Genomic DNA, 11,846 nt, shown 5'->3' on the forward strand with positions numbered 1-11,846 from the left:
GGATGATAAGTTTTGTTTTCAAAGACTTTCTCACATCTTGCTTTCCATATATGCCATATGGTGCAAGCAGCAAGATTTGCCAGATGATTATCAGTAGCTTATAGAGAGTTTTCATCAGCAAACCAGGAGATAATCCACTCTTTGACAGTATTGTGATTCTTCTTGGATTGATGCACGGCTGAAGGTATTCCAAACCAGATAGCATCTGAAAAACTGCATTCACTTAGCAGATGAGTTGTTGTTTCTTCTTCTTGACCACAGAAAGAGCACAAGCTGCTGACATCTTTTCTATATTTGATGACCCTTTTATTAACTTGTAAGATTTCTTGACAAAACTTCCATAAGAATTGTTGAAATTTATAAGGTATTTCCATATGCCAAAGTTTCAACCACTGAGATTCCTGAAGAATAGTATTTTGTTGAAGAGGAGCCCGAGTCTTTATAATCTCTCTGTATAAAGAATTGGTTGTGAATTTCCAACATTTGGTAAGGGACCATCTCAATTTGTCTTTGCCAGAGCTGGGAATTCTGATATTTCTGATTTGCTGCACTTGAGAACTATCGAAATGATTGTTGAGCTTGCTGACACTCCAAGTTCTAGTATCTTGAGTAGGGCTGGCAACGGATAGATATCCGACGGATATTGGAAGTTCCGATAAGGTTAAGGTTAAGGATTATCAGATATCCGATATCCGATAACATCCGGCGGATATCAAAAAATCCAATTCGATAAGGTTAAGATTAAGCTATCGGATATCGGATTTTTATCCGTTAAAATCCGATAACTAGGAAAAAAACTAAATGCTTGAAAAAAACAGACTCTTTGTCTTTTTAAGTTCAAAATGTTCACTGAGAAGTACAAACCCACACAAGCACAATGTTTAAAGTTAAATAGTCTACTCCCAGTCTAGTCAATGCAAAATAAAGTATACAACAGGCTACAACAAAGCCAAGAAAGAAAAAAACAATGTCTAACAGTCACAGAGGCTAACAATGTCAACATGCTAGTGAGTAGTGTAACTTAGTGTGATCTTGCTTGGCTGCCTAGTATGTTGTATCATTGCATCAACTTCACTTCAGTCCACGATTTCCATTTCTGCATTGACAAACCACAAAGAATCACTTGATAAGAAAATTCTGACATCCAACATTTCTCAAAGCTTTCACCATTATAAGCAACAGTGCAACACAAGGTGAGCAGAAATTTAATAATAAAGTTGCAGATGAGAGCAAAAATTACTACAAAATGTCTTTCAATGTTTCACAGAAGATAAATTCAGCTGCAGGGCCTGGTAAAACGCTTGTTACCTCCAAGATCTGGTCTAGCCAATTAAAAATGAACTGCATATGCCTTTCAAATCTATCCAAGGGTCAATTCTAGGGGGTTCAGATTTTCAAGATTTCACATTTGGGTTTCTGCAACAGCAAATCCCAAGTCAACGGAACCTTAAGGTCATTCTCACTACTACAAGGAACTGAATCACCAAATATACCACTATTATGAAGAGTGTAATCAAGCAAAATGCATAGGCTTTCACTCAAAAAATCGATATCTAGTCTCTTATTACCCGAAGAAGGTGATGTTGAAGCAATTGTTGAAGCAACACTTTGATCTTCTTTTTCTGGTTGCTCGGAGTTGGGTTGACTGCTTGAAGTTCCAACTCTATTGGATGCTCTTTGACTTTCAGACATTCTGAGAACACACAAATTTGCATTTTTTCATCAGCACACACATGATCATATATCCTATTCCAAGAACTAAGAAGCAAAACTACTTGTGAAAATCAAAAGATCCAATTTCAAATTAGTGTATCCACCGTCTACTTATCATGCTTCTAGGCTCACTTTCAATAATCAAAACTAATGGAGTTCTTAATGAACTTTCTACATAAACCCCTTAATAATAAGAAATCAAACAGACCCATAAATCAAAACACCTCTAAAACATAATCAAATTCAATCACTGGATGCAGACCTGCAACTAAAGCAGATGTATGCAGTCGTGAAGCAGTGCAGGTTCCTAGAGATACAGGGGAGTTCTTTGCTGCTACTGGAGTTTCCGAAAACCTTTCTTGGGATCCTGCAATAAACATTAACAGCAAGAGATTAGCCCAGATTTCATGAACAAGACAATGATAAAACCATGAAAACCATGAAACTGAAAACCCTAGAAGACGAAGGAATTTAGGTCGAGCTGAGATCGCACTTTATCAAACCCTAACTATCAATATTAAGTTATTCTTCGACCACATGTTCTAATTCAGTTTAAACCCATCTCAAATCTTTCATCCATACAGAAACCCTAGTTTTTTATTGCAACACAAACCCTAATTTCATAAGAATCGAACATAGAAATCGAACAAATTAAAAGAGAAATAATTACAACAAAGAGATGGGAGAGAATCAATACCTGATTGAGTGATTAATTATTGGAGAGGGGAAAATTATTGGGAGCGAGACTGAGAAGTGAGAACTGAGAAGAGAAGAAAAAAATAAAAGGGAAATGAGTTCTGTCTTCTCGACTCCTCCTCGACTAGTAGACTGGGTATGGGAAAATTACATGTACGCACCTACACTATCGGATATCGGATATTAACCTAACGGATAGAGCCCAATCCGATTCCGATAGGTTAAGGGGAAATATCCGACAAGTTATCGGATTCGAATATCCGGTATCCGATATAACGGATAAAATCCTATAGGATTTCGAATAATCGGAAACGGATCCCGGATATCGGTTATCCATTGCCAGCCCTAATCTTGAGAGATTAAATCAGCCACCATTATGTTGTTGTGTATTTGTTGAGTGGAAGAAGCAGCTTCAGGGTTCACATCTTCCGAATTTGGATACCATCTATGCATCTGAGCTTTCACTGAAGTATCATCACCAATTTCCCATATGTAATACTTCTTGATAATTTCTAGCCATGTCTGAATACTCTGCCATATCCAAGAACTTCTCTTTTTTGTTGTATTATCTAACAGAAGATCCTTGCCCTTGAAATATCTTGCTTCTAACACTTTGTACCACATGGCTTCTTTTTCATGTATGAGTCTCCAAGCCAGTTTAGCTAGGAGTGTATGATTCACCACCTTCAAGTCTTTCAAACCCAAACCTCCATTTCTTTTTGGTTTGTTTATTTTCCTCCAAGATATGATATTGCCTCCTTTTGCATTCTTTTTGCTCCAGAAATAGTTTCTTTGGATTCTTTCCATTCTAGTTATTTTTTTTTTCTGGAACTTCAAATAAACCCATTTGGTAATTTGTTTTACTGCTGAGAGAAGCTTGTATCTGAGTTGTTCTGCCAGCTTGTGAGGTAAGTTTCCCTTGCCATGTTTGTAGCATACAGTCCATCTGATTAACTGCATTGTCAAAAAACTTATCTTTGCTTCTGGGAGTTTGTAGAAGAGTTCCCAGATACTTTTCTTTTTCATCCATTTTCTTCATTTGTAACCAATTGATAATGTTGTTACAATCATCTTCATTGAGATTCTTGCTGAAGAACACACTTGATTTTTCTAAGTTGACCATCTGACCAGAAGAAGAAGTAAACTTTTGAATTAGCTCCTTGAGATTATTTATAGATCTTTCAGTAGCCTTTGTAAAAAGAATGCAGTCATCTGCAAACAGTAAATGTGAAATTGTTGGCCCTATTTTTGCTGGGATCACCGGTTTTATGATTTTCTGATTAGCAGCATTTGAAAGCAATCTACTGAAACCTTCCATGCACAAAATAAACAAGTAAGGAGATATAGAATCACCCTGCCTTAGCCCTCTTGTTGGAGAGAAGAATTCCATTGGATTTCCATTGATAAGAAAATAGAGATTTTTGCAGTACTGATACACTTGTTGATTAGCTGACACCACTTCTGTGAAAACCCCAAATGACTCATAATTTGATGCAGAAAATCCCACTCCATTCTATCAAAGGTCTTTTCCATATCTAGCTTGACCCCCACCACACCTTGAGTAGCTTTTGTTGTCTTCATATATTGCATCATCTCATGAGCAATAATGACATTATCATGAATGTTCCTGCCTGGTACATAAGCTGTCTGCCATGGAGAAATGACTTTGCGAAGAATAGGTTTTAATCTAGTGGCTAGAATTTTTGTTATAAGCTTGTAACTGATGTTACACAAACTTATTGGCCTCAAATTAGTGGGTCTAGTCACTATTTCTTTCTTTGGAATCAACACTTGAAAATTTTCATTTATTTGACTTGGAAGATGGCCAAAGGAGAAGAATTCTTGAATCATTTTTGTTACTTCCTTACCAACAATGTTCCAAGTATTTTGATAAAAAGCTTGGTACCCATCTGGTTTCATTGAATTGACTAATCTAAAGATGTAAGAGATGGATTCGAGCTAACTTATCCAAAGTAGGATGTTTCCTTGAATTGACTTCTACGGAAACATGCTGGTTCGAGATGAACGTAACTTCGGTTTCCCGCCAATAAAAGCTGTAATAGACAGTAACAGGACTCAAGTGTATAACACACTTGCAGACAGTAATGACTTGTGTGTAAGACACACTTACAACTAACATTAATCCTTACAGGCTGTTTTTAACATAATTCTTTGGGGAGTCGTGTAGCCTGTTTGACAATTGATGCAGTCAAGCTCACAAGAAACAACTTGATTTTCGCATTGAAATATGGCCTCAAGTCTAGTTAGACTAATGATTCTATTAGACTCGGGGATTATACATCAACTACAGAGACGTCAGAAGCAAAACAATTACTGCAGAGAATTAAAGAACAGAATCAGTACGACGGAGACTCCAATGATAACTGGAAGAGCGGTAACCAAGTACAACGCACCAAATCCCTGCATGACAATTAGCTAGCCTGGTTACGTACTCAAAAAGAGCTTTGTCAATGCAGAAAAGTGAAGCTCATAGGTTTAGGATCAGGTGTCGTAACTGGTTTAAAAATGTAGAACACGTGAATATAGGACTAGTGAAATTTCAAACTACCACATTAGACCTTGGTTCTAACACTCCCAACAGAAAATATGGAAATAAAAACTAAGGATCACAAAAGTAGAATTTCCTATTTTTGACGTCAGAGTGATCCTACGTATGACTTCGGTCATGTTCCTGATCAATAATGCTTAACCAGAGTGTACTAGTTTTTAAGAATAGATATAGGGTGTTTTGGGTCAGCAAAATTTGATTAACATGTCTATGGGGGTATGTTTATGTGGTTGTTCCATTTGGAAAACTGGGGGCATCAATTCACACCCTCTGAGATTCGAGTACGCATTAAAACTTGGAAAAAATTGCAAGAAGCCCGAGAGAGGAGATAAGAAAACAAACCACGGCGGCAGGTACGTCTACTTGGTCACCATCCTCATCATCGTCAATCTCTGCAGCTGTATCCCAGTCAATTTTGAGTCTTTTAGCAGCCACTTTGGGATCAACACCAGTATTAGTTGCCTTGGCATATAGAGATTTGCTGGGTTTTTTATTTATCGATTGAACCTATTGGACAAAACAAAGTAAGAAAATGAACAATTCTCAAGAAACATAATTTGATTCAGTACACCACCTCTGAACTCCATGTTTACAGAATCTCTTAGCATTGTTTGTCACATGAGAACATGTATGCACCCCAGAAGATCTGATGGGAACATTGTACAGACCCAGTACCCCAATAAGGTTGGCTAACAAATAATGTCATAGATATATCATGTCCCCTAATAAAATGATACTAATAAAACAACTACTAAGGAACTAAATTGTTGCTTCAGAAAGGGCCGGCATAGTGGTGATTACATTGGCAATGACTTTAGGCCATTCCATTAGGATAAATTTAGGGTAAAGGCAAACTGTAAGAAACGGCCTTTATAATGGTTAAGGCACCCAACCATTCTGCACAGCTTTAAAGCATTGAGTGGACATCTTTCAGTATTGAGCTTCTAATGGAAACGGATGGGTATTTCAAACAATCAACTAATTTGACATATCCATGCTCTTCCTATATCGTACTAGAGTACTAGTCTACTACCTTATTTTCTCCAGATCTCCGAAGTTTCTCTACATCGTATATGTAAACTGAAAAACAAATTAACTAATTAAGCCTTCCCTGGCTCTCGTCCTTTACATTTCAAGACCTCATATCATTTTTATGGAGTATGAGAAGTAGCCCATACGATGTAAATTGATATTTACATGGTACTGTTACTACAGGTCTTGCTACTCTTACTTTTGTGGCTAGTCGCTTCCTCATGTGTCATCTTAACAATATCAGTACCATTTATCTAGGACATCCATCTCCATAACGATAAAATAGACTTCGCAGAGTAAAATAGAAGGCTGCTATTTTGAAATAAAAGTATTTATTAAAGTATTTTCTTCTGCAATAATTTGGATATGAGGACATTGAAAATCACACATGTATATAGCGGACCTAAGGATGTACAGGGAACATGCATGGTGTCAACTAATAGACAGCAGAACGAAGAAGGACCTAATTCCACATTATAAATATAACATCTACATCTCATTTAACAATTAAGTGGCCTAATAAACTACAATACCTCTACATTAGGCCAATCAAGCATTTCTTTGGCAAGCATTTGAAGTGCAACACGATTTTCAGGTACTCTTCCTTCATTTACCTATAGTTTCAGAAGCCAATGTTAAACACTGGTAAATATAAATGTGTAACTCCAGCTTGAGTGCATGCAGGAAACGGAAATACAGCTAACAAAAGAAATTCTCATGCAGGATATTCGAGATTGATGAGACTTCAAGGGCAGAATGTAAATTGTAATCTCATTTCAGATCAAAAGAGCTGGACCCTCCAGGGTATTCTGGATATTTTTCTAAGGCAGTGTGCGGATTATTTTTCTCTCTCGTTGCATTTTCTAAATCAGAATCATGAAATACGTCTTGCCAGGGCTGGGTACTCAAGACAGATTTATGGTATTGTACTTAGTTTTTCCAGAGCTTAAATGCAAAAGGATCTAAGTTAAGCCAATGCTAATAATTGTGAGGATTAATCCAAAACTACCAATAGCCACAGCTATCAAATAGATTCCTCCCTCTTGATTTTCTTAGCGTATATCTGAAGTTAAGGAATGGCTCTATTGCTGCCCTAAATCTTCTATCACTTTTTATTACATACAATAAAAAATGTACGAAACTGAGAGTAAATAGAAATATTACATAGAAAAAAAAAAAGATAATACCTCATCCAGTGCCTCAGCTAAATCATCCCTAGTTGGAGTATCAGGATCATCGATACCGAGCAATCTCCGACGCTCAACTTCTCTTGGGTCTTCAATAGATATGGTTAACTTGATCTACACAATTTTAACAAACACAAGAAGGATATCAATTGCAACATAAATCCTACTGCAATTTCAGTTTGAAAGTACTAGGGGAAACAAATAAATATTACCTCACTAAAGAGCATATCCCTGTTTTTCTTTAGAAGCTCAATCACCTTAACATTCCCAAACAAATTCAAAGTTAAATTCAAAATCAAATGAAAAAAAGAAAAGAAAAGAGAAAAATAATTACTTGAGAAAGATAATGTTGGAGGGAAAAAAAAAAGTGAAGAAGGAAAACCAACTCTTTTGATTTGTTGAATATATTCTAGTTCTTCAGGAGTAGCATCTTGTGGTAGTGGTGGTTGATTATCGTCTTCTTGAGTGGTGGAGACACCAAGTTCAGCATTTTCTTTACCAACTAATATTAGAATTTGTCTGGAATTATTTCGTTGGTGGCGGTGGTGGAGAGAAAGGGTAACTTTTGTTCTGTAATTCAAAGGTAGGTGTTGGAAGAAGAGAAACTGGGATTGAGCAGGAGTAGGAGTAGCAGTGCATGATGAATAAGATGAGGAAGCCAAAGGCAGTTGAGACAGTCGAAGAGCCATTTGATTCCGAGAGAGAGAGAAGTGAGTCTCACTCACTGCTCTCTTTCTATCTTTACTGAGGAGTGGTCATTGCCTCTGATTACTGTTCACTATTACATTTTTAAGTTTTTATCCTCACCAGTCACCTAGATTTATTTGACCATTTTCAACCACAACGCAGAAGCAAATATGGTCTTAAATTAACCTAGCATTTTTAGCCTTGCGTCATTAGGTGGGACCCTGAAAGTATTAGGGGCGACCCTGAAAGATAAAAAAGGTCACCAAGCGTAAAATAAAGCTATCCCTTATCGGCGAATTTTTAAAATGACAATTATACCCTCCATAATCTATAGTTATTTCCATAATCGGATATATTTGTATACACAATCGGTAGATGAATCTACAGTTGGTAGATTAATGTGTTTTGTTTTATTTTTTTCAACGAAACCCATAATCGGTAGATTTATAATCGGGTGTATATGTGTACACACAATCAATATATATCCTCATAATCGGTAGATTTATAATCGGGTGTATATGTGTACACACAATCGGTAGATATCCTCATAATCGGTAGTGCCGGTATGAATAATCGGTAGTTAACTTGTACAATCGGTAGTTTAATCGTATATAGTTGGTTTTAGGCAACTTTTTCCTATTGTTTGGTTTTAGTTTTTGGTTTGGTGTGAGAGAGAGGAAGAAGAGAAAGAAGAAGAAGTGGGAGTTTACCATTTTTCTTAAATCAACAAGAAATATGGATGTGTACGAAGAAGAAGGTGAAGAACATAATGTTGAAGCTAAAGAACCGTATAGAGAAGACGATTTGGGGTATATGTTGAATGATCCAACTTTTGTGGAGAGGAAACCCTAAACGACGCTTTCATGGAGGAAACCGGAGAATCAACCGAGATCGAAGCTAACGATACATCTAACACACAGGTATTGTGTTAAGATACTCATAACCCACTTTGTATGCGTTTGTATGAGTGTTCTAACGAGAAAATTCGAATTTTGCATGCACTGAATGCCATGAACTACCCAGTCGGTAGATATATGGTTATATATCTACCGATTATCATTAACTGTGTAATATATCTCATTAATCGGTAGCACAAAGAACATAGAACTCCACCGATTATGCAAAACCCCAAATTGAAAATTTTCAATTTGGGATAATCGGTAGTTTTGAAAATTTATATAACTACCGATTGTCAAAGTCGCCCCGAATACAGATATTTCAAAACTTCAATTATTGGTTTGTTACATAATCCATAATCGGTAGATGTTGATAATTTTAGACCTCCGATTATTGAGGAAGCCCCAAATTCAAATTCCTCCAAAACTGTTTCTTTTTTAATTCTCCAGATTTCACAATCGGTAGATGAGTTTTGTTTTTCTACCGATTTAATGTAATTGGTAGTATGAGAATTAAAAATGCTACCGATTATGCACGATTATTAATACAGAAACAAAAAAACTTTCAAAGTATTTAATCGGAAGAATATAAACTATATGTTTCCTCCGATTGTGTTTTAATTGGTAGATATGTGGTATCCCTTGCTTCCGATTGTACTGGAATAACTTGTTGTTATTGTTTGTAGGCTATTGTAACGGTGGACGATGAATTTTATTTGAGGCCGGATACTTCTCAACACTATGCAAACGATTTGGTATACTCATGACTTCTCTTTTTTATTCTTCAAATATTATATGTTAAATGCTTATTCTTATAATGTTTGTTTTGTTATATGCGCATTTAGTCATTTGGAAGTAAGAAGGAGGCAAAGGAATGGCTTATGAACAAGGCAAAGGAGAAGGTGTGTGTGGTAGTTCAGAACCCTTGTGTGAAGGATATTCGGTTTGAAATGGCATGTGAGCGAGGTGGGGTGAAAAAGAGTCACCAAGGTAAGAATAATAAGTATGTAAGGAAGACGGAGAGGAAGAAATACCAAACTCATACAAAGAAGATTGGATGCCCATTTAAGATTGTCTTCTATAAGCCCGATGGTAGGGAAGGTAAAGAGTGTAAGATGTCTAAAGTTGTTAATGGTTGTCACAACCACGATGATCTGGATATTCTTATTGGACATGTAATGGTTGCGAAGTTAAAACCACATGAAATGGATACGGTGAAGTCTATAAGGATTTGTAAAGCGAGTGCGATCTTAAGTAAGATTAAGAAGGACGACCCCGACAACCTTTCATCTTTGTCTACGATCAAGGCGTCCCTAGCAATGATCAAAAGGACGGAATGGGATGGTAGAACGGTTATGCAACAATCGGAGTGGTTAGCGGAGTTACATAACTACATGTTGCGAACAGAAGAAAAGGATGGTAAAGTGGTATGTATTTTCTTGGCACATCCTGAAATGATCCAATTGGCACAATGCTTTCATCAAATTTTGTTGATAGATGCAACTTATAGGACAAACAAATACAACATCCGTTGTTGAACATTGCTTGTCATACTTCGGACAAAAACACGTTTACGATTGCATGGGGTTTAATGGATCATGAGAATAATGTGAGTTTCATTTGGATGTTGGAGACATTCAGGTCCATTTATAACGGTGATAATTTTCCAAGGGTTATTGTAACGGATAACGATCAAACCTTAATGCATGCAATATTGGTAGTGTTTCCGGAAGCCCGAAACTTTCAATGTACGTGGCACATTCAAAACAACCTCAAATCCAATTGCCATCATCATTTCCAAGATAAAAAACCAAGAAAGGGTGCCAAGAGGTCGAAGGAGGAGGATGAGCGCATTAATAAATTAACCGTGGAAGAACAAGAGGAAGAAAAAAGGTTATTTGATGAAAAATGGAAGGAGGATAGAATGATTTGGAAAGCATTCATGAAAGCATGGGACAAGATCGTTTGGTCGAAGATCGAGGAAATTTACGAAACTAATTTGAAGAAATTTGAGGATGAATATGGCACGGATTACCCAAAACCGATTGAGTATTGTAAAAAACAATGATTACCGATTAAGGAGAGGTTTGTGTTTGCATGGACATATGAATATCGTAACTTCAAGAACCAGGCGACAAGCATTGCGGAAGGGTCTCATGGACGATTAAAGAAAATATTAATTGGTAGTCAAAATGGAGTTGTGTCGATCCAAGAAGAAAATACTTACAAATTGTTGGGTCGAAAAGCTTAAGTGGCTAGTGTCAAAGATCCTCTTTTGTATCGTTATGTAATCATTTACCCCTTTCTGGACAAGTCGGAAACGATCGTGAACTTGTTGGAGTGATCTTTGCTTTGGATTTCCATACTTTCGCACAAATTGGCTATATACCCTCCCCGAAAATATTTTTCTCTGAAATCATCAAATTCTTAATCGGTTGATATACACTTAGATATATAAACCGATTCCAAACAATTGGTTTTCTCGACTGTTACACATAAACCGATTCTGGATCCTTAACTTATTGATAAATGATGTAGATTGTTGAAGTGTTCGACGAAGATCAACCCGAACCGTATCTTAAATGGACCCTGATACCTCTGCCCACTATTATACTGATTTGATATGAAAACATAGGGACGATGCAAAGCAATAATTTGTGGACAATAGCATAGAGATAAAATGCACATTAGTTATAGGTCGTCATTCAAGCCGTACCCGTTTAGAAATTGTTTGCGGGAGAGTTGGAAAGCATGAAAGTCACGGGGCAGAGGACAGACTGTGCGTGAAGAAGACGATTAGAGAAGACATGACTAAACCAAAGAAGTATGGCTGCCCATTTAAAATTATAGTTAATAGACCCAACAATGTATACAAGCTCTCTAAAGTGATGAATGGTTGTCATAATCATGATGATCCGGTATCTCTTATTGGATATTCTGTCGTTTGTGGGTTGAAACCACATCAATTGGAAACGGTAAAGTCGATGAAAGCTTGTAAACCAAGTGACATCCTTAAGAATATTATGGAGAATGATAAGAATAACTTGTCCTTGAGGAAAATTTACA

The 11,846-nt window shown here is 36.7% G+C and overlaps 1 protein-coding gene across 1 annotated transcript; it reads right to left on the reverse strand.

Annotated features, from left to right (window-relative positions):
- Positions 1-4,431: 4,431 nt before the first annotated feature.
- LOC113310905 (ycf3-interacting protein 1, chloroplastic-like) lies at positions 4,432-7,946 on the reverse strand. The gene is made up of 6 exons (XM_026559726.1): positions 7,584-7,946; positions 7,410-7,454; positions 7,198-7,311; positions 6,544-6,624; positions 5,321-5,485; positions 4,432-4,830 (listed from the first exon to the last, which is right to left on the reverse strand). The coding sequence occupies exons 1-6, from the start codon at positions 7,884-7,886 to the stop codon at positions 4,741-4,743; spliced, it is 798 nt and encodes a 265-aa protein (XP_026415511.1). The 5' UTR covers positions 7,887-7,946; the 3' UTR covers positions 4,432-4,740.
- Between the last annotated feature and the right edge of the window lie 3,900 nt (positions 7,947-11,846).

This window comes from Papaver somniferum, chromosome 1 (genome assembly GCF_003573695.1).
Source record: "Papaver somniferum cultivar HN1 chromosome 1, ASM357369v1, whole genome shotgun sequence".
NCBI classification, from domain to species: Eukaryota; Viridiplantae; Streptophyta; class Magnoliopsida; order Ranunculales; family Papaveraceae; genus Papaver; species Papaver somniferum.

Excerpts from the sequence above, each read along its gene's own strand:
- LOC113310905 (XM_026559726.1), bottom strand. The coding sequence starts at position 7,886 with ATGGCTCTTCGACTGTCTCAACTGCCTTTGGCTTCCTCATCTTATTCA. Across the intron at positions 6,625-7,197 it reads TAGCTGAGGCACTGGATGAG|GTAAATGAAGGAAGAGTACC; the intron begins GTATTATCTTTT and ends CTGAAACTATAG. Across the intron at positions 5,486-6,543 it reads TTGATTGGCCTAATGTAGAG|GTTCAATCGATAAATAAAAA; the intron begins GTATTGTAGTTT and ends TTTGTCCAATAG.